We start from the raw sequence: 23,411 nt of genomic DNA on the forward strand, positions 1-23,411 counted from the left end.
AGGGAGAGCTGAACTGGGAAATTAAATGGGGAATTTTGTACTTAAGAATGTCATGTCCAGGTCAAAGCACTCCACCATTCCTAGTGATCTTCATAGAAACAGTATGATTTCATGTAATGAGCAATAGGAGAGCATGGAGGTCATCAGGGCCATTTTTTTCAAAAGATCTTATCGCAGTGATTAGAACTATCCTTGACTAATAAGCTGATAGAGATGAGCAGGAAGGATTCTGGAAAAAAATCCACATGCTGTTCATATTCATCTTTGGCTGTCCATGTTGAACCATTGGTTTATTAAAGTTGACACATTCTCCCTCTCTCCTTTTGTTTTGTTTTCCCCCAGTCTTGCCTTTTGATCTCTGCCAACATTAGCAAGTTTAACCTATGCTATCTCAGGTTATCTTACTATAGCAATATGGAGCCATGCTTTTTTTCAGCATGTTTCTACCAGTTTCCATTAAATATATTTCCTTACCCCAAGCATTCAGCTTGGTCCCTTCTCCAAAGTAGGTCTGCTCAGTATTGCACAGCTGGCAAGGTCATGAAATAAATTCCCCTTTGGATTATCCATAAGGAAGCTGATAGGTTTTTCTTCATCCTATTCTGTCAGTTATAATTAGAAAGCTGTTCCATCAAAGTTGGTTCCTTCTGCCTCTAGTTCATAGTTTTTCCAATGCTAGGACTAAGGTTTACTGCTAGAAGGCAGAAACTTTTGTTTCCGCTTGATTTGTCACAGATATTTAGTTAAGGAGGACGTTGTCATCTAAGGCCATCTGTTTCCTAAGAATCTCTTTCATGCTTTGAGGCTGAAAGCCAACAAAGCAGAAGTCACAACTGTCATCTGTATGAGCATAAATTTGCTCTTATGTAAAAACTGAAATTATGAGGGGGGGGGATGTTTGATTCATGGATGCGTTTGACCATCACTTTAGTCAACAAGTGTGACTTCTGTGTATGGGTGTGTGTGGATATGGGTCATAGCAAGACAGAAACAGGGAATGGACCCAAACAGAGTATAGAATGGACCATACCCAATTTATAGAATTTTTTTAACACATCACAAATTTTCAGGCTAAACTAGATGTGGCAGCAGTGAATCTATCAACTGACTGATCACTGCAAAACAAGGGTTAATGCGGGGAAAATCTTAGGTGCAACATGAAAAGCAGGAATCAAATTTTTTCTTTAAACAGATTTTTTGTTTACCGATCAGTAATTTTTCTCAAACCATTGTTTTCTCTAGTGGCCAGGACTTCATAAATGGAAATGATTTCTTAGGGGAAGAGTAAAGCACAAATAAGAAAGAATTCAACACCAACTTTACGCTCTCCTAAGCTTTCAATCTCTTCTGTCTCTCTTTTATAGAAGATTGGCATAATTTGTGTTGGAGTTGCCCCTAATTATATTTAATATTCAGTAAACAATTGCCAAGAGACCTATTGATAAATGTGAAGAGGCAGATGTTGGCAATCAATTCCAACAGAGAACATAGAACATTAATGTTTTAATCAGTTGATTTTTATAGCTTTATTATGATTTATATTCTTTTAATTTTTGATTGGGGGCTGCCCAGAGTTGGCTGAAAGATGGGTGGCTATGTAAATGTTTTAAATCAATAAAATAAATTAATAAAACTTTCTGCATATTTTTACTAGTCAGCCTCAGCCAAGAGGTTATTTATGTGAAATTTGCTAACAATCTTTCCTCCTTAAACAAATAATAGAAACCCAACAGATTTTCATGGGACTGAAGGGGAAAGAGGGAGAGGGAGGGAGGGAGAGAGACAGACAGACAGAGAGAGACAGAGACCCACATATCCTAATATGCATGATTGATTCTTCTCAAGCAATAGATCCTATGATGGTCAACGAAAGCCAAAACAGATGTTCATGAAATTAACACATTTTATGAGGAGGGATGAATGCTGGAAGCAATTTGTACTTCAGCCATGTGTGTTTAGCGTGTCAGTTACATATATTTCTTCATTCTAGACCAAGGATTGATCAGCCATTCATTAACATTTTAAGAAATTCAGTCTTGCTTGTAATAATAAGCTATGGATTTTGTCTTACCAAGTACTGTAAGTTGAGTTCCTTTTCCAAAGTGCAGTGCATTACACAGTGATGAAGTCACCACATAAAATGAATGGTAATTCTGGTTGGGGCTGTTCAGTCTCCTGAATCTCTCTCTCTCTCTCTCCCTCTCTCTCTCTCTCTCTCTCTCTCTCTCCCCCTCCCTCCCTCCCTCCCTCCCTCCTTCCCCATTATAGTTTGAATGCATCCTCACTTCCCAAATGACATTCAGTTGTCAGTTGACATGCAAAGGAGGAGAAATAGGAAAAAAACAGCAAGCAAAGCTTGACTTTACTCAGCTTTCTTCCATTTCAAAGTATCCACCTAGAAAAACTAGAACTTTCTAATTACGTGCATCCAGGATATTCAATATTTAATTAAAATTAATAATTATATATAATCTTATGATCAGGGTGGATCTTGGTGATCATTAAAATTTATTTATTTTCTTTTAGAAAACAGTTACCATTTTTAACTTTGGGTGTACAATTATAAAATTTTAAAGTTTTTCTAAGCAAGCTGAACCACACACTTCCACTAATCTCATGTATTTAACAGAGCTCAGGCAAGAAAACTTCACAAAATAATCTTTGGTGAACTTACCTAGCACTGTCAGTCTGGTTCCCTGGCCAAAGTACAGCAATGAGTTTGACACAGTATTAAAGAGCATTACAAGAATATCCCAGAGAGCTTATCAGCTTGAGACAAATTCACTAGTGTGCGAATCATCTCTCATTAACACACAAGATAAGTGCATAAATGAACAAACTTTTTGGAAAATGTTGGGACTTTTTATCTTTTAATGAGGAAAAATGAACTAAATCAGAGGTTTCTGTCAGTTCAGGTTCTCCCTCTGGGAGATTTCTCTCTTCTTCTGTCTCCAGAACCTCATTATTTATTCTAGTAATCTTGAGTAATTTCAACTAAATCTATTGATCTTTTCTCTCTTTTTCTAAGATGAATGTGAAGAAAATATTTGGCAAACCAAAGAGCCACATTCCAGAGGGACAGCTGTGTTGGTCTGTTTTCCATAATAGCAAAAAATCTTAAGGCATTTTAAAGACAAATGGCATCATCTTGAAGCAGAACCTACTTCATAAAATACTTACATTATTAACTGCAAATTATGTATACAATCATATAGGCAAGCACAAAATGGCCCCCAAACTAAATTAAATATAAGGGTGACTATGACAAATTTATATAGTACTGTTGCTACTTTTTTTTTTTTTTTCATTTCCTGATCTTCTGGTCATTCTGTTTATAAAGTTTTCTTTTGTCTCTTTATATATCATTAAATGTATGTATCATGCCAACCTGGCATAGTTCCAGGCCCTCAAAAGTTTCCTTACAGCTATTTCATCTTTTCTTCCCAAATAAACCTAGTCTGCCAAAATACATAAAAGAAATGATATAAAAATACAAAAGAGATCCAAATGGAAAACAATTGTGTCTGGATTGCCTGGAAATGTTATGAATGAGACAGAAAGGTTGTGTATTAAAAATCTCCTCTGGAAACACTATTTGGATAACATGTCTGCTCTTGATGAAGTGGAATCTGCCCTGTGATAGCCATAGGGGCCATTATTGCTTTACATACCTACCGGTTTTTTTTCTGTGGATATTTTAAACAGACTTTGCATTGCATCTCTGTGTCACTTCTTATCCAACACTATCCACTGAATCAAGTTTCAAGAAAAATGTTCTTTGGTCTTTTATGAAATTATTGATCCCTACAGTTATTATTTGTCTCCTAACCAACACGCACACATACCCAGTGTGGAAATTCAGAATAATGACCAAGGCAGGGTCAAAGACTCACTAAATTAGTAGACCAGTGAAATACTGTGGTAATAGAGTAATATATTTAGACTGCAGAAAGGCATTTGACAAATTAGACCACAACCTACTTCTTGGTAAGCTAGAAAAAAGTGGGATAGATAGCATCACCACCAGATAGATTCGTAACTGGCTGATAAACTGTACTCAATGAGTAATCCTTAATGGGTCTACGTCTACATGGAGGGAAATAAATAGTGGGGTACCATAAGATTTCGTCTTAGGCCCAGTACTCTTCAATATCTTCATAAGCAACTTAGATCAGCGGTCACCAACTGGTGGTCTGTGGACCACCGGTGGTCCGTGAGAAAATTTTGGTGGTCTGCAGAAAAATTATTTGCTTTTTTTATATAGCACTAAATCAGGGGTCCTCAAACTACGGCCCCTGGGCCGGATACATGCAATGAACATTTGTATTGCTGCAGAGAGTCTCCCCCTTCAGGGTCTTTTTGTGTGGGTTGGAGGGGGGCAGAAATTCCGACTTGGGGTCTGCTTCGGCCTCCTGGTGCCGGGGCTTTGGGCGAAGGCTGGAGGGAAGCCCCGCTGGTGGTGAAGAGCCAGAGGGCCTTATTCCAGTGGGATTGCCTCATGGCCTGGAACTGGCTGACCATCTCAGCCCGCTGAGTCTCCAGGCACCGGTACCTGGCCTTGCACTCCCGCAGGTCTTCCCTCTGCTTGGAAAACCTATGCTAGTAGTCCTCAGTGAGGTGGTTCTGCTGAACTTTCTCCTCAGTCAGATCCAATTTGAACTGAGCTGTTTTGCCAACTCTTTCTCGTGGTGGCTGCTTAGCTCCAACAACTGCTTCCTGTTGGGGCCCTAAGGAGCCTGGGCAGGCAGGCGAGGAGTGGCTGGGAGGGAGAGGTGAGTAGAGGCTGGCGAGGCACCCCTCGATGCGAGTGACATCGAGTTGGCCATGCCCACCCAGTCACGTGCCCACCTAGCCACACCCGCCCAGCTGGTCATTAGGCATATTAGACCATCATATTAGTGGTCCGTGGGATTTAAAATTATGAAACTAGTGGTCCCTGGGGTCCAAAAGGTTGGTAACCCCTGACTTAGATGAGGGAATAAAAGGGGAACTTACCAAATTTGTGGATGATACTAAACTGGCAGGAATAGCTAACATCCTAGATGATAGGCTCAAGATCTAGATGGATCTTGACAGATTTGAACACTGGGCCCTATCTAACAAAATGAAATTCAATGTAGAGAAAAGTAAAGTCTTTTACTTAGGCAAGAAAAACCGAAAGTACACATATAGACTGGGTGAAACCAAGCTTAATAGCAGTATCTGTGAGAGGGATCTTGGAGTCTTAGTGGACAACCAGCTAAATATGAGTTAGCAGTGTGCGACAGTAGCCAAAAAAGCCAATGCAATTCTAAATTGCATTAACAGAGGGATACAATCAAGATCAAGTGAGCTACTAATACCACTCTATAAAGCCTTAGTAACACCACACCTAGAATACTCCATCCAGTTTTGGTCACCACACTATAAAAAAGATGTTAGAGAAAAGACCCTAGAAAAAGTGCAGAGAAGAGCAGCCAGGATGATTAGGGGACTGGAGACTAAAACATATGAAGAACTGTTACATGAACTGGGCATGGCTAGTCTAGTGAAGAGAAGGACCAAGGAAGACATGATAGCAGTGTTCCAATTTTTGAGGGGCTACCACAGAGAGGAAGTGGTCAAGCTATTTTCCAAGTCACCTGAAGGCCAGAGAAGGAATAATGGATGGAAACCGATCAAGGAGAGATTCAACCTAGAAATAAGGAGAAATTTTCTGACATTACAATAGTTATGGGGGACTTCAATTACCCTGACATTAATTGGAAGACTAATTCTGCACCAAGTGAGAAATCAAATAAATTCTAACCAACCTAGCTGACAACATTGTTGTCCAAAAGATAGAGGAGGAAACTAGAGGGCCAGCCATACTGGACTTAATTCTTACAAACAGAGAAGATGTGATAGAGGGAGTTGAACTGCAGGAACCTTGAATGAGAGTGATCATGCCATACTAGAATTCACCATAACACAACCACAAGCAATAGAACATAATGATACCAGAGTCTTAGATTTTAAAAGAGCTGATTTTAGTAAATTCAGAGATAACTTGGGAAAGATTCCTTGGATGAAAATCCTAAAGGGAAAAACAACTCAAGAATCTTGGGAAACTCTGAAAAATATGATCATAAAATCCCAGAGAGGGATGAGGTGGATCAGTGACTAAGATGCTGAGCTTGTTAATCAAAAGGTCGGCAGTTCAGCAGTTCGAATCCCTAGTGCTGTGTATCAGGGTGAGTTCCTGTTACTTGTCCCAGCTTCTGCCAACCTAGCAGTTCGAAAGCATGTAAAAAATGCAAGTAGAAAAATAGGGACCACCTTTGATTGGAAGGTAACAGTGTTCCATGCACCTTTGGCATTTAGTCATGCTGGCCACGTGACCACGGAGACGTCTTCGGACAGCGCTGGCTCTTCAGCTTTGAAATGGAGATGAGCACCACCACTAGAGTCGGGAACAACTAGCATATATGTACTAGGGGAACCTTTACCTAAAAGCCCAGACCAGCACAATATCACTAAGAAAGAAAAACAAGAAATCCAAGAAGAAACCAGCATGGCTGCACAAAGATCTCTCTGACAAATTGAAAGACAAAAAGGAGAAGTACAAAAAATGGAAAGAGGGACACACAATTAAAGCAGAATATCAGTAAATAGCCAGAATCTGCAAAGATGAAGTCAGGAAAGCAAAGGCTTAGAATGAACAAAGACTTGCAACAAAAATCAAAGATAATTTAAAAAGTATCTTCCAACATATAAATAACAAGAAAAAAAATCAAGGAAACAGTTAATCCACTAAAGAGAGAAGACGGCAAGGAAGTAACAGGCAACAGAGAGAAAGCAGAGCTGCTTATCTCATTCTTTGCATCGGTCTTCACGCAAAAAGAAACTATAGCCCAACCTACCAAAAACATAACTGTAAAAGACAGATTAGAAACAAAAGTTAAAATAAGCAAAAAAAAAAAAAAATAGTAAGAGAACACCTGTCTGATCTTGAATGAATACAAATCACCAGGACCTGACAGATTACATCCCAGAGTTCTAAAGGAGCTGGCAGATGTCATCTCAGAACCACTGTACCACATCTTTCAAAAATCCTGGAGCACCAGGGAACTATCAGAGGACTGGAAAAGAGATGGTCTGGTTCCCATCTTCAAAAAAAGGGGGGGGAAAACAGACTCAGGAAACTACAGACCAATCAGCCTAATATCAATATTCGGGAAGATACTGGAAAAGATAGTATAAAAGTAGATCTGCCAACGTCTAGAAACGAGTAAAGTAATAACTAGCAGTCAGCATGGATTTGTTAAAAACAGATCATGCCAAACCAATCTTATTTCATTCTTCAACATAATGACTAAATTAATAGACCAGCGAAATATTGTGGACATAATATACTTAGACTTCAGCAAAGCATTTGACAAAGTAGACCACAACCTACTTCTTGGTAAGATAGAAAAAAGTGGGACAGATAGCATCACAGAAATGGTGTAGGGTCTCCTGCTTGGGCAGGGGGTTGGACTAGATGGCCTACAAGGTCCCTTCCAACTCTGTTAATCTAATGTTATCTAATTCTGGCTAGATCCTATTTGGTAAGCAAGGCAGGGTTTTTGTAAAGGGCTTTCCATGAAATGAATCATTGTGACCCCTGTCCCCACAATGATTGAATCTCATACAGAAAGACTTCACTTTTCTACTCTATCACCACTCCCAGCAATGAAGTGAAGGTTTCCAGAAAGAGTGACAGCTGTGGAACTGGTGAGAACCTTCAAAGTCTTGCAGGCAGGTGCAGACTTCCTGAAAGCGTTCTCTGTTCAGAAAGACATAACAGTCAATTTTTCCTTTCTCCTTTCTTAGTGCTGTTTCAAACTGGTATCCTTTCTTCAAAATATTCTTCATGACTCTGTTGTGGGGGATGAACAATCTGCCCAGAGATGGACAAGGAGATACCTACCCAGTTTTCTAAAAGGGTCTTTGACCAAAATCAACTTTGACTATCTGATCTACTATCTACTTTCCTGGTCAGAAAAAGAACTCTCTACAGAGAAGTTAAGAACAACAGCATAAAGGTTAAAATTTTAGCTAAACAAGAGGGATATAATTAAGACTGTGTAGTGCATTGCCAACATGATCGCCAACGTCCGATGATGGATATGGCACAAAAAGAAGAAGAAGTGCATTGGTGATGAACTGGAGAATCCCTGCTGAAAATCTTAGCCCTTTTTCAAGATGGAAGCAATACAACTACTTTATCTAACAGTAAACTAAGCATTATTGAGGAAATATGAAACATTTACAAGCATATAAATTTGCTAGGTATTCTTACAAAACACCTATAAGCGCTCATTAAAACCTGGAAGAAAAATACTTGTCTTCTCTGGTTGTCTACTCTGGAATTATTTGTGAACATCTTTCAAGTCTATTGAACTACATAACTATTGCTTCTTAAGAAGCCACATCATTTGAGGTGACATCTAAACCAATCTGATTCTGCTGTTCATGTGGGAGGAGCTTGAAATTCTCTCCTAATTTGTTGCAAGACTCATATGACTACCTTGATTTGTAAACATGCACATTGGCCAAATCATGTAGTCCAGCTATACCATCCATTCAACAGAGAAGTTTGGTACTGCTCTTAAAAATGCTTTGAGTTCATAAGGAAAAGGCAAACAAAAAACGAAAAAAACCCATGGTTGTCACTTTCAAAAACTGTGTTGTTGTTGTTGTTTTTTTCAAAATGGTGTGTAGTATGGCTAGATTGATGGAAAATCTAGTGCTTATCTTTCTGGTATGTGTATAGGAGAGAGCAGAGATGTTGGGAGCAGCACAATCAAAACCCCATTCTTTTCTTTTTATGTGATAGAGCTGTGGCCACCATCTTGACTTCTTTTCTCTACCTTCTTCAGACACATAGGAGAGAAGAAAGAGAGAGATGCAAATTTTGACTCCAAGCTTCCATGTGAAGATTCTATTGTGATGATTCTTTCAGTGTCTCCTTTGTCTTCTCTCATCCTGTCCTTCATGAGACAGTTCTTGCAAGGAGCTCCTGAAGCATTCTAGCACTGTGAAGCTAGAAGCACAGAAATAAACGGCAGCATCTTCAGAGCTCATTTTGTTGATTTGCAATGAACAGTGTTTACCATGCGTCCGTTGAATCGTAAATCCTCGATCTTCAAATTCATCTTCCATAGTGGCTTTTGGTGCTCCCATACTTATGTAACCAATCAATTCCAACTGCTGCTTTGCTGCTGTTTGCCGATACCAGTACATCCAGTTGTGATCTGTGTTGTTCTGGTAGCAATTCATTTCAATCTGGTCTCCAAGTTGCCCTGATATCCAGGTTGGTTTCTGCGTGAGCAGTACTTGCTCTGCTCTGATGCCGAGTAATAAGAAGGAAAAAGAGAAAGAAGAAAAGAAGGAAGGCTGAATTATACTCCATAACATCATAGCAATAGCTGCTCAAAATGCAAGAAAATACAGTTATTTCTTGAATGCTCCTTTTTATGGTGCGGTGTTCCTGGTTCAGTTTCTTCCCTGTAGAAACTCCCAAACCAATTTTATCAAAATAAAATTTATGGAAATAAAGTCTTTCCCCAGCCACTTTTAGACTGTTGTCTCCAAACTTAGATTGTTATATTCCCTCCCTTGCTAACTGCCCTTCTACAGTACTTCCCTTGATGAAAATGAAAAACCATAAAAGAAACAGGTCTCAGTGTAACATCATTTGATCTGTACAAAATATCCTGTTGAAGTGATGAAGGAAACCCAAGAAGCATTTCTGTCAGGTGATTCATACTTCCTAAATCCCGCCCTCCCAAAGTGATGATAATAGTCCAGGTTTCCTCTTTAGATAGGTCCTGGAAATGTTCATAAATAAACTCTTGAACTTGGTTTTAATTGCCTGTTAGAAAATACAACTTTTAATGTGGAAGCTTAGATAAAAATTCATGGTTTTTGCACTTGTCAATTATAAGGCTTACACACAGGCATCATCCAAGCTGAATTTGAACGCATGAAGAGGCAATGAAAGATCAGAACTCAATAGATGAACTAAGGCTGCCAGATTTTGTGCTGGATTGCTGGTTTCTGACTTAAGTCATAGAAGTGAAAGACTGCATCTAGTGATGGGATAGATAGATAGATAGATAGATAGATAGATAGATAGATAGATAGATAGATAGATTTAATCTGCTGCCAAACTCACTGTCAAGCAAGTGGGAGCTTTTGAATTGTTTATTGAATCTCTCTGTTGCTTGGAAATAACACTTGCTTTTAGAGAATAATCAATCATATGCAGTCTAGGTTTGAAATCAAAGTATCCTGTGTGTGTGAACATTCTTGAAAGTGGAAATCTCACATAAGCACTGATTACCAAAGCAGCTTTTATAATTGTAACAGAAAGGATATATATATATTTAAGGAAATACATAATAGGAATAAGCAAAGCCCAGAATGCAGCTAACTCCATCATGCCAAGGGAGAACCAAAGGGCAAGTATACTGGGAACTATAGCAGAAGGAAATCAACTTGGTAATATTTTAGATAAAGAGGAGGCAGCCCAATAGACAAAGAGGGCATCCAAAGGAAATCATAATTCTCTATCTATACCCCCTTGGGGTGTAGTCCCCTTGGAGTTAATAAGCCATGAGGTGCTGTAGAGTCTTTGGTATTGGCTTCACACCTCCAACTATTTAAAACATTGGTCAACAGATCATCCGAAAATGAATACACTTTCCAGCATTCCATTCTCTTATTTCCACCCTGATATGTCATCTTTGGCAAAGTGATCTTCCCAAATTCTGATTTAAAGGAATTTTAAGTGAATTGTTTTAGAAGATATTCCTGTACATTATGTACAAAAGCTTGTAAACCTGTGGCTGGACTAAACTGAACTGGGCTGGATTTGACCCAATGGCAATGGAGTATATACCACAGGATCCAATCTGGGTCGGTCACCAGGGCCAGAGGTTTTGTCTTTTCAGCTTTCGGACTCATGTTAGAGCCCATATTCATGAAGTTTCTTTTCTGTGTGTGGTATTTATGTGGTGCCTGTTGTATGTGGCTTTTTAGTTGTTGACAACAGGCACCGCATAAATATTACATACAGAACAGCACACACTCTGCTAGAGAGGTCCCTGAAGATGGGCTCCAGCACGAGTCCGAAAGCTCAGAAGGCAAAGCCTTTGGTCCCGGTGACTGACCCAGATTGGATCCTGCAACATTATCCTGGGACATGTATATTCACCTTCAATCATAACAGTATATGCCTTCTGAGACTGAGATAGAGGATGAGATAGAGGGCAAAATCACTTAACCAAGCTAAATTACACCTTCTTTTCTTATAATGACCCAAAGGACACTTCATTTGTGCAGTGGATATATTTACTGTCTGAGTTAATTGAAGACTAATTTCTTAGAAACAAATAAGGAGTGAAGACATTAGGTCTCCCAGGAATTATATGCTGGCTAACATAATGGAGAGGGCATGACTTTAACTCATGGAGAAAATGGGGTAGCATGTGGTATCCTAGAAAAGGGCACTTTTGCAATAGTGATGGATGCTTATCATGTTGCTGAAGAGCTTGCAGCTCCAAAAATTATAATAAAAGGGGGAGGTAAGGCTGAAGTTGAAAACATTTTGAAAAATAAAATTTATCCTTTGGGTTAGTAGGCAAGCAAATCTCAGCAAAGGACGGGCTAGTTCTGATCCTTATTATCTCTATTGCTCTATTTCCTTTTTGAGTTAAGAACAAAGAAATTTTAAAAAGTTAATTTCAAAAATACCAAATGGAGGGATGGTGGGAAGGAGAGATCCACAAAAAAAATAATAATAATACACAAAATATTCCTTTGATCTTGCAGATCCGACTCCGATGCAAATAGATGGTTTGACTGGGATTCAAATTATGCTGAGATCAAAAACCACATTGGTCAAAGCTGCTTCCTGAGGGATTGTTTAGATCCAGCAATTTGGCCCTCTTTCTCCTAACATCATCAGCCCTATAACTCTGTCTCTTCTGGTAAATTAATTGTCCTCCCCACTAAAATGTTGTACTCTTCCTCCAATATTACAAAAAGCTTCATCACTAGAGGTGTTCAGCTAATCTACAATGCATATGTGACCGTGATTGAACCCACAGGATAGGGTGTGTAATCATGAAATCACCAAGGAACAAGTATAACATGTAGGAGATTTGACTTTGTACCAAAAAAGTAAATTTATTTTAAACCATTGAAGGATTTTGCTACTGTATATGTTGCCATCTGCTGGCTACAATGAGTCTTAAAACAGTTTTGGCTTGAGGAACATGATTTAGATCGGTGTTTCTCCACCTTACCACTTTGAGTTATGTGGACTTCAACTCTCAGAATTCCCCTGTGCATGTGTGGATTTCAACTCCCAGAATTTCCCATGCTGGCTGGGTGTGGAAAACAGAGCCTATTGTTTTTACAGAAACTACAGAAGACAGCGCCAGATTCCAAATGGCTTTGTTCTTCCTCAACTGTCAATCCTCCCCTCCCCAATTTCCCACCATAAAAGTATACAGCAAACTGCAGATTTGTTCCCCCCTCCCTCCCCCATTGATGAGAGAACACCGGCAAGGTGCCAAGCTGAAGCTGGTGGTTCTGACAGACTGTCTTTTCCTGGTCACATCTACCTGACCCACTAGAGTGGGGAGGCAGTGAATGTTGCGGGTCCCCTCTCCTAATGAGGTTAAGAAGAAGGTCCTTTTCTATGAGGGCTCCCTCCCTGTGGAACATCATCCTTGCACAAATCAAATTGGCCCCCATTTTGGCATTCTTTCACAAGGCCATGAAGACCTGGTTTTGCCAATAGGGCTGTGGACTCCAGAATGGGATGGAGCTCGTTGATTGTTATCGCTAGGGGGTGGGTGGTCATTGCTTTTTTATTGGGTTCATTTATTCTTGTAAGCTTCTAGGAGTCAGTGAAATATTATTAAATAAATTCCTCAAATAAAACCACATTGAAACACTAAACTAGACCAGGTAGTCTTGTTCCAGGTTTTCCTTATTGTCAAGGGAAAGGGATGTCTTCTAGAATTTGGATTTACTTTAGAGTGTAAAGTGCAAAAGTGATGGGAAATTCATGTTATTCTTACTTGGATATGGCCATCAAGTGCAGGCAATACTTTTTATAAGGGAGCTTTATATATATATATATATATATATATATATATATATATATATATATATATATATATATATACATATATTAGTTTGATTTATATGCCGCCCTTCTCCGGAGACTCAGGGTGGCTTACAATGCTTTTAAGCAATAGCCTTCATACTTTTGTATATACCTGCTTAGTAGGGCTTTTTGGGGCCCCCTAAGCGGTGTTCTATTTTATACAAAGTCAGTTTATTGCCCCCACAAACCGGGTCCTCATATAACTGGAACATTGAAAGGCACCAGAATTCAATAGCTCTGGATTATAACTACAGCCATCAATCTATACAACTCCCCACTATTAAAATAAAAACAATGATCCATCAAATAGCTTTGGAAATCAGCCTCTATTTATTCTCCATTCTATTAAGAGGAAGCACATGAAAAGGCTGGATTACAGGAAAGTGGCTGCTTCAGTTAGCAGCAATGGTGTCATGGATCCAGTCAATGTATTTGCAGACTTTGGTGTAGACTCCAGGATAGCCGGGCAGGGCACAACCTACTCCCCAGGAGACAATGCCCTGGAGGAATCCATCACAAGCCACTGGACCACCAGAATCTCCCTGCAAGACCAAAAGAAAGAAGAAGGGTTTAGGGAACTGCTGAGGTAGTTTCTCCTTTGACATGTTTGTAATGTCTTCCTCTTTTTACTCCCCATTACAGTGTAACCAATTTATGGCACTTGTCCTTGTAGTATAATGGTAGCATTCCCCAGCTTTTCTTAATTCCTTCAGTTGCTTCATTTCTCAAAGCGCTGTGGTGCTTCATCTCGGATCTAGAGTCCAACTTCTACATCTTTTATTAGCTCATTGGGGGGGGGGGTTGTTTAATTTTAATTACTAAGTGGTACTCATTCTGATCTGTTTTCATCCCCTGATTGTATTGATATAATTATTTCTCTATTCTTCAGTGACCCTCATCTATTATTAAGCAAAATCTCTCCTCTTGTCATGTGTGATACTACATCCTTCTCAAACTGCTGTAGGAAGAGTTTTGGGATGTAAAGGGGATGGTTGGGGATTTGTACTTTCAGCCTTGCAAAATTCTGTCCATGTAACTTTACAATGAAGTAGAATTAGATCATCAAGTCGTGTTTCCTGTCTGGTCTACCTGGGAAAGCTGAACAGGTACTGAGAGTAGCGGAAAAGCCAGTTTGGCATAGCAGTTGAAGGCACAGGACTAAAAGTGAGAAAACCTAATTTTTAGTCCTCCTTTAGAATGACTTTACTAGCTAACCACTTCTGAAAATGTTGGAAAGAAAACTACAAGGACCTGCCCATATAGACAGCGTGGTCATTACTGACTTGAAGGTGTATAACAACACTAATAAAAACAAGAAGTCAAGTGGTTAGAATTAATGCTGGGATCCTACTTCCTCCATACATAAACTATATTGGTAATGTGAACGGAGCTTCATTGGAGCCTTATTAATGCAGGGCTAGAAATTATCCGGAAACAGGCCAAATACCTCTAATTATCCTTTTCCACATACATCTTGATACCATAGATCACCTTTGTGGCTTGGCAGCCTGGCTGGGGGTGGGGGGAGAGGGGCCACAAGTGGTGGCCAGCATCTGTGTGCAGCTCAACTCACAAGAGCGGCAGGCTGGCTGGACTGCAAGTTGAGATATGTGTGCATGTGTGTGCATGCTAGGCTGCCACTCACGCGAGTTGAGCAGTGCACACATGCATGCTGGCCTGCCTCTCATGCAGCCTGGTTCTGAATAGGCCACGACCCAGTAGTGGGCTGCGGCCAGAGCTTGGGGACCCCTGCAATAGATATCCATAAAAATATGTAACCATATACAGCCTCAGATTGTTAAGGAAAGCACATCAAATAGCTGGCCAAAATATTCTGTGACTGGAGGAAAATTCTTCAAAGTAAGTCTGGCAAACCTTTTTTCAAATATATTGTATAGACAACTTTTAAACCATCCATACCTGTCTCCAGTTCAAATAGAAATACGACAAAGATGCTTGTATTCCCTGAATCAAGACCACTATTAGACCACTATGCCCCATTACAAACAGCTACAAAACACACTAAATCAATGATGTCCTATTACATCTTCTCACATTTCTCTGTACCATGCTGGTCAGAATATATGCACATCTGTTATGGCATAAATGTGGCATTTGTAAACCGCCCAAAGTTACTTAGACAGTATAGAAATTTAATAAATAGATACATTAAACTTTTTCTCTAGCAATATGATTCCCCTCAATTCCTCATAAGAAAAATTAATGAATAGGAAGATCTAATACAATATGGCAAACTGAACCATTTGGCTTCCAACATAGTGGAATACTATAAAAACTTGGTTCCTGAACAAATGGAATATGGTTCTAGCTAGGAGATGCAAACTTCATCTTCAAACAAGCTTGTTTTCTGATTTATAGCACTTATTTTTCTCTAATGAAAAAAAGAAATGGGTGAAAATGCCAACTACATATGGGTAAACTGTGAAGATCAAACAATTTGCACATATTATGTATAATCCCTTATAGCTGGATGGCTGTTTTCAAACAAAAGCAAGTGGGTTGAGTATTTCTATTCTGTTTTGTTTTTACAGATGGTCAGAAGCCAAGTGTCCTCACCACACAAGAATCTTTGCCACCCTCTAGATATCCAACACAGATCATGCTTTCAGTAATTTGTCCTGGGTAAGCAGCTTTGCATTCCTCATCACTTAGGACTGGAGCATGCAGGCACTGCAGGTAATCAGGGTAGTTTACTAGATGGAAACAAAAAGGGAAAAATAAGGAAGGTAAGAAGTGAGCAACAGCTCATGAAAATATATGCCTTATATTAACATTTGTACTCTTAAAAGATGCCACTCAACTCTTTCTGATTAAAAGAATAGCAGCAATCCTGGAATTCTAGACCAATAAAAGCAATTAGATTGCTATATGATTTTATGGAATATGATGTCTGAGATGAAGTGTCCAATTCAATATATCAAAAATGTCTGAAAATTCCCATAATAAAAGAAAAAGTGGAGCATCTTCAGTGCTCCAGAACCATCCAAACCAGCATTTATATGCTTAAGTTGGTTCAAGGCTTTGTCCAAGAAAATTTTTCTTTTTAATTTTGGAATTGGAATTTCAGAATAGAGACAAGTTGCCACTGAACATATCTATCCCTGTGATTATTTAAAGCATGTGGTGATTCAACAGTGATTGGGAAAAACATTTCTAGATTTAGAAAGTACAATTACAGTTCTTCAGTTATGTACTTGGGAGTCAGAGTGAGTTAGCCAATTCTTGTCAATACTCACCACCATCACTGAGAGTGTTACCCCATCCTGAGACAAGGCAGTAGGTGCCAACAGCTGGACATCCGTAGCCGAGGGTGATGGGTGCGACACGTTTGGAAAGTTGAGCCGCTTTTTCCAATTTGATGAGCATGATGTCATGATCCAAGAGCCAAGCATTGTAGTTTGGATGGACAATTATTTTTTCAGCCTTGATAATCTGTTCATTTCCTTCCGGGTTCCTAATATTGTATGCTCCCAGTTTCACACTGAGGGGGCTATAAAATCAATAATGCAAATTTCTATATTGGTTGCAGTGTGAAGAGTTTAATCTCAAGCTTAGCAACAGTTGTATTCTTCATATCCAAGAAGAAGTCAACAATTTCTTTAGCAAGAGTTCAGATTTGAAATGGAAACTTTCCCATTGTTCAAAATCAATATCCATTTCCATAAATACAATTGAATTAGGGATGTATCTGCCAGAATTAGGGTTGTAGCCGAACACTCTACTTTCATTTTATTCCACAAATGCTGGCATCAGACTATCTTTGCTTATCTTTGCAGATTTTTTGCTTATCCTAATGAAATTCTAAACAAATTATGTTTAAACAATCCCATATGAAGAAAATACCTGTGTTAAAACCATATTTAAGGCAAAGAAATCCACCTTTAAAAATGTGGTGAGGCATTTTGTTTAACAGTTACTTAATTTAATAAAAGATGCATATTGTGAGCAGTAGTACTCAGATCTTCACAAGCCACAACTTGATAGCAGGTCAGTTTGATACCAAGACAAGGAAGGTGGACATCCCACCCAGAAGAGTTTGACTTCTAGTTCACTGCCTCATATTGGTGGACGAAAGAAATGCAAGATTTGAACCTAAATTACACTATCAATAAATCTTGCATTTGATTCATAGCAGTCACTGCTACTTTTTTTCTAATGGCTTCATAAGCTTTTCCTTTAAAAAAAACAACACCCAACACATGAGCTTTCACAATCCTTGAAATATCTTGATTAGCTAGTCAAGAAAAGTCAAACACACATTAAGTCCCCATGTATTGCAAATAAAAGTTGGTGGGACTTCATCCATATAATATTGCCTTTGTAATCTGGACAATAAAGTAGGTGCAATTTTTGTTGTTGACAGGAGAAGTAGATTTTTAAAACTTGTAAACAACTACAATATAAAGTTTAAATAATGTTTTGCTGTAATACTAAATAATTATTAATGAAATGTAAAAACTCAAAGTAGGAATCTCAGGTTTTAAAGTTAGACTTAATCTTAGCTCTAAGGCTGCAGCATAGGTCTTACTTTAAAAATCTAAGATGCCTATTTAGAAACAACTACTTGTTTCTAACATTCTACCAAGCATTACTATACAGTACTTAGGCTCCAGAGCACTCTTAAGGTACGACAAAACAGAAAAAAAATATTTCTTTGATAGATGGTGGAAAGCTTCAGAATGTTACTAGCTTGTTATAATTCTAGGATCTGACATTACCTCTTTTTCTTAACCAAAGAAAAAGTACTTCCTGCTTGCTACATTTTAATCCTGGGTCAGTTCACTGTCTTTGAAATATCTGAACAGGACTGTGCTATCGCAATCTACCATGCAGACATGCATGTAGCCATCTGGTTAAAAAAATGTGCTTTTTGAATTAAAAGCCCTGAGATGTGACATTCAGATAATGAAAAAGATTAGCAAACTGAGGTAAGAAATGGAAGGAAATCAGTCTCCAGAAGTGCTTTTTATGCAATCTTTTTAATTACATTTCTACTTAATTGTCATTGATTCATTTAAGACATTTACTTATTACCATCTTAGTGTAGGCAGTTATCCTAGGATAGATGGACAGTTATTTTGATATCAGAGGTGAGGAATTTTCTCTGTTTTAGCATTGTTTTAACAATGAAAACAACAGGCTAAAAAATAAATAAAAGGATCAAAACTGGGCAAGATTTTTTTTCTATGTAAAGATGATTGATGTATAATTATTAGCACATTTTTAGGTTCCCTAGCTTAAAGACATCTTCTTTTTAAGCAGAAGTTGCTTTAATAATAATATAAAAATACTCACGATTGGAAGCAATGAGCAGCTGAAAGAACCCATTGGTCGTGGATAAGGGAGCCTCCACAGATATGGTAACCAATATTGAGTGAAACCTGATAAGGGACAGAATTTCTTCGACAGGTAAATCCTCCAACAATCTTGTCATCATCATCCTCATTCAAGGTGGCAGCAACTAATAAGAAAAAGAACATCAACATGTAGAGCTAGCGAGCCAAACAGAGTACATGTCTGAAGGCACAGGGGCCAGTTATTGAGGGAAAGCACAGATATGTTTTTCTATATATCATAGCAGTTTGTACAGGTGGTCCTCAACTTTCAACCACAACCGAACCCAAAATTTCCACTGCTAAGCAAAACAGTTGCTAAGTAAATTTTGCTCCATTTTACAACCTTTCTTGTCACAGTTGTTAAGTGAATTGCTGCAGTGGTAGCATGCTGGTGAGAATGCAGCACTGCAGGCTACTTCTGCTGACTTCCAGCTGCCAGCAGTTCGGCAGTTCAAATCTCACCAGCTCAAGGCTGACTCAGCCTTCCATCCTTCAAAGGTTGGTAAAATGAGGACTCAGATTGTTGAGGGCAATAGGCTGACTCTGTAAAACCACTTAGAGAGGGCTGTAAAAGCACCATGAAGTGGTATATAAGTCTAAGTGCTATTGCTAACTTCTCCTTGCTGATGCAGGTTCTATCTGGCATTTTCTCCCAAAAATATTTTTCCACTCTGAATATTTGTTGGGGCAAATACACTTTCATTGATAATTTCCTTGAGGGTTTCCAGGAACTCCTTGGCTGCATCTTCATCTGCACTCACCACATCTCCCCTCACTTTCATATTGTGCAAGTTTATATGAGCCTTAAAACACAGGAACCACTCATTTCTTGCAACAAATATGTCTTCAAGCAATGCTTTCACCAGCCAAAATTGTGTTACCTGCTCCCTTTTTACTTTTTTTGACCTTTTCCCCAAGGTCACCCATGACTACAAGACTGGAGAAGATAACATAATTTTGGCAGTCATCTTTACTTTTATAGATTGATACTTTTATAGATTATTAAATACTGTACATTTCTAAAAGAATAAGAACAGAGAAAAGTAAGGAAACTAAAGAAAAGAAATAAATAAGTGGGGAAAGTGCAGAGAAAGAACAGACAAGAAAAAAAGAAAGAAAGGAGAGGAGAGGAGGGGAAGGAAGAGTTTAACTTACAAAAAGTGGCTTCCAATCTTCTTAACAACAGTTACAATTACATTTATATTTTACCATCTCTCTCTAAATTTACAACATATTTTCCTTCTTTCCATCATCTAAACTTTGTAATCATCAAACCTTTCTATACATCACAAGTTCATGTAGTTATTGTCCCTCAATTCCCAGATTCTCAAATAACAAGTCAACCACAAGAATATTTAATTCCCGAGGGTCTTCTCATGAGGAGCAGCTGGCCAGAGTGAAAGTGGACAATCATGTGGTCTCTCCTTGCCCAGAGAAGTTCCTCTAGATAGAATTGGTCATCTGATCTCTGATCACCACCATAATGGCATTTCTGCTTCTTCAAAGTCATCTTAGTCCACTATGAAAGCCCCCATCTTGATTTTTTGATCCCCCTTGCAGACATCTCTGTATGTACTCATACTCCTCAAGATACTAATGGAGCCTACCACTACAGTTGCATGTCACGATAGCTGTTAAACAGAACGGCCTCACTTTATAACAACCCCCCCTCCCCAGTCTCTCTAATGCAGCTATTAAATGAATGTGTGGGTCATTAAGCAGAGCAGGGATACCTAATGGGAGGGGGAAGCCCTTGGGGACTAACACAGGCCCTGGTCCGTCTGCCCCAGGCTTCCCAAGGCCTCCACCTCTCCCTGAGACACCACAAGTCTTTTCCCACTCCCACTGGGTCCCCACAGGCCTTAGGTCCAATTCCATCTGATCTTAACCCTATTTTCAAAAGGAAATTCCATTCTCACTTCAAATAAATGATAAGCCCTATTATATTTGCTAAAGAAAAGAGGGACTGAGATAGAAATATAAAAGCCATGAGGAAAACCGGGACAAGCAACATACATATAGAAACCCCACCCCAATAATATCAAAATCAAAATATAAAACTTGATTTATTCTCAAGTAAATCCTAAGAGGCATTAGAAGACAGATTTGTACCTAAGTACAAGTAAGTAAGTATATACAGTGGCTCAGTGGCTAAGATGCTGAGCTTGTCGATTGAAAGGTCGGCAGTTCAGCGGTTTGAATCCCTAGTGCCGCGTAATGGGGTGAGCTCCCATTACTTGTCCCAGCTTCTGCCAACCTAGCAGTTCGAAAGCACGTAAAAAATGCAAGTAGAAAAATAGGGACCACCTTTGGTGGGAAGGTAACAGCGTTCCATGCGCCTGTTTAGTCCTGCCAGCCACATGACCACAGAGACATCTTCAGACAGCGCTGGCTCTTTGGCTTTGAAACGGAGATGAGCACCAGCCCCTAGAGTCGGGAACAACTAGCACATATGTGCGAGAGGAACCTTTACCTTTACCTTTTTTATCTACCTAGACTGTCAGTAGATTTTACCCAAAGTACTAATTGTGATCATGTGACCCTGGGACAGTGCAACTATCATAAATACATGTGAGTTGCCAAGCACCTGAATTTTGATCACATGACCACAGGGATGCTGCAAAAATCGTAAGTGTGAAAAATGGTTGTAAGTCACTTTTTTTCAGTGCCATAGTAACTTTGAACGGTCACTAAATGAATGGTTGTATGTTGAGGACTACCTGTACCAAGCAAATCCAGGGTTCTCTCTTAAGTCAGATATCCAAGCAATTTAATTTAAAGTGAATCCAAAGAAATTTCATAAAGACCGTTTTGTGTCTCAAGGGAGGTTTCTTTGTCTTTTTTTGCTACAAAAAACCATCTCTTCATAAGTCATAGTAGACTCAATACAAGTTAGAAAAGTATGCAAAAATAACGAAGAATTGGGGGAAAGTTTCATACCTTAGGTTTGAAACAGTACCTCTTTCATTTTACTGTTTTGCTGCATATGTCCGCTACAACATAAAAGACAGTACAAAGTCAAATACGTGTTTTAAACTCACCTGCTGCTCCAAGGAAGGCAAAGATCCACAGCACTTTCATTTTGTATCCTGGTGTCACACAAATCTGAGTGGGACTTTCCAAAGGACTCTCTCCCTCTTTATATCCTTCTTAGGGATTTTATCTCTTCGGTCCAAGGCCCCACCAGCTCTCCACTTCCCAGGGTCTTGCACAATTACGCAGCTCCACATGTGCTTAAGGTGATAGTGTTATTCCACATGGCTTAAGTTTAAAGGAAAGCACTTGTAGCAATGGAAAAGACAGGCAGGTGCTTCAATGCCATTCAGCTTGCATGCTAGATCTTGCCTTGATACTCTTCTTGCCTTCTTGAATGGTTATGAAACCTTTCAAAGGTCTTTGTTTTGCAATATCTGGGCCACAGTTAGTCCTAGAAAGCCTTTCAGAGACAGAGGGCAACGACATGGCTGCCAAAGCTCAGATCTCTTCTCAGCTTGGGCCAGACTCAACAGATTACAAGAAATCTTCCCATACTTATGTCAGGATACATGTTACCCTAAAGAACCATTGCTTTTTGTTGTTGTTTGTTTACTCTACACTAAATACACCATGGAAGAGGCTTTTGACAGTTTGCTCTAGTTATTGTCCTGATCTAGGAAGCATACTGGCAGTTATCGCAGTTTGACAGGTCCATCTTGGTTTTGGGATGGTTGTCCTACCTAGAATCACCTCCCAGACAAAAAACAAACAAACCTGGATTTGATTGCATAATGTGAAAGTTCTGTCCAATTAGAGTCTTCTCCATTTGCAACAGCACCATGACAGCCATCTGAAAAACAAGCATCATCCACCCATGGTTCATAGGATTCTTCTGGCTTTCCATAGGTAATTTGTCCGCCCCCAAAACTTCCTGGTCTTGCCCTCACAAGTGATGGAAGAAGGAAAGATAGGCATGGCCAACAGCACAATTTACAGGACATGGAGACCTGTTGCTGCTTGAGTGATGGGTTACAGAATAGTGAAGTGATTGTCAACTTTCAGTATCTTAATTCCCACTAAGAGAATTTAGAACCACTGTGCTTTATTCAAGGATATGATTTCTACAGTTATATCCCTTGATATATTGATTAGTTATGGTAAGCATTAGGATATATTACATGCAAACAAAACAGCGTAACAGTGTAAATTTACAAATTTACATGTAATTAACTTTGGCATAGCGGCATTAGGCTAGAATTGAGAAAACTATGAGTTCTAGTCCTGTCTTAGGTGTAAAGTCAGCTGGATGACTTGGGCTAGTTCCTTTTTCTCAGCCTTTAGAACAGGGTTGTCAAACTCGATTACATTGAGGGCCGCATCAGGGTTGTGTTTGACCTTGGGGGCCAGTGTAGGCATGGCCAGCTTGACATCAGTCGTGTTGGGGGCATCTGTGGTGGCCTGAGTAGTCTGCCGATGAAAACGGGCTCCCAAACCCTGTTTTCAGCCATGACGGCCTCCTGCTACCCTCAGCCAGCAAAAACGGAGCTGTGGGAGCACACACCACACACACACGCACACCGAGATCCATTTTCTCTGGCAGAGGGCAGCAGGAGGCCATCGCAGCCAAAAACAGAGCAGCCCTCCCGAGCTCCGTTTTCACTGGCAGAGGCACCGTGGGCCAGCCCTTTGCTGTTTCTAAGGCAGCCCTGCGGGCCAGATCTAAGCACCCTGCAGGCCGGATCCGGTCCACAGGTCTTGAGTTTGACACCCCTGCTTTAGAAGGAGGCAATGGTGAGCTACTTCTGAAAAAAAAAACTTGCCAAGAAAACTTCATGGACTTGTCCAGAATTAGACATGATTGAATAGAAGAAAATAATAATTGGGGTAGGTCT

General features: G+C 39.5%; 1 protein-coding gene and 1 gene segment (V, D, J or C); both read right to left on the reverse strand.

Annotated features, from left to right (window-relative positions):
- The window catches only part of LOC139310314 (T-cell receptor beta-1 chain C region-like), a 157,589-nt gene that overhangs the window by 8,435 nt on the left and 125,743 nt on the right, over positions 1-23,411 (reverse strand). The window contains 1 exon segment of the C gene segment in view: positions 2,072-2,109. Within this exon segment, the coding sequence occupies positions 2,072-2,109 (38 nt within the window).
- The window catches only part of LOC139313477 (uncharacterized), a 33,818-nt gene continuing 23,985 nt past the window's right edge, over positions 13,579-23,411 (reverse strand). Inside the window, exons 6-10 of the mRNA XM_070939080.1 lie at positions 19,241-19,346; positions 18,503-18,668; positions 16,444-16,697; positions 15,764-15,900; positions 13,579-13,728 (exon numbers count right to left, since the gene is read on the reverse strand). Coding sequence (XP_070795181.1) covers positions 13,579-13,728; positions 15,764-15,900; positions 16,444-16,697; positions 18,503-18,668; positions 19,241-19,346 — 813 coding nt within the window. The remainder of the gene's footprint in view (positions 13,729-15,763; positions 15,901-16,443; positions 16,698-18,502; positions 18,669-19,240; positions 19,347-23,411) is intronic.

The sequence above is a fragment of the Pituophis catenifer genome, unplaced genomic scaffold (assembly GCF_029215685.1).
Source record: "Pituophis catenifer annectens isolate HBS135680 unplaced genomic scaffold, rPitCat1.0.hap2 SCAF_2, whole genome shotgun sequence".
In the NCBI taxonomy this organism is placed as follows: Eukaryota; Metazoa; Chordata; class Lepidosauria; order Squamata; family Colubridae; genus Pituophis; species Pituophis catenifer.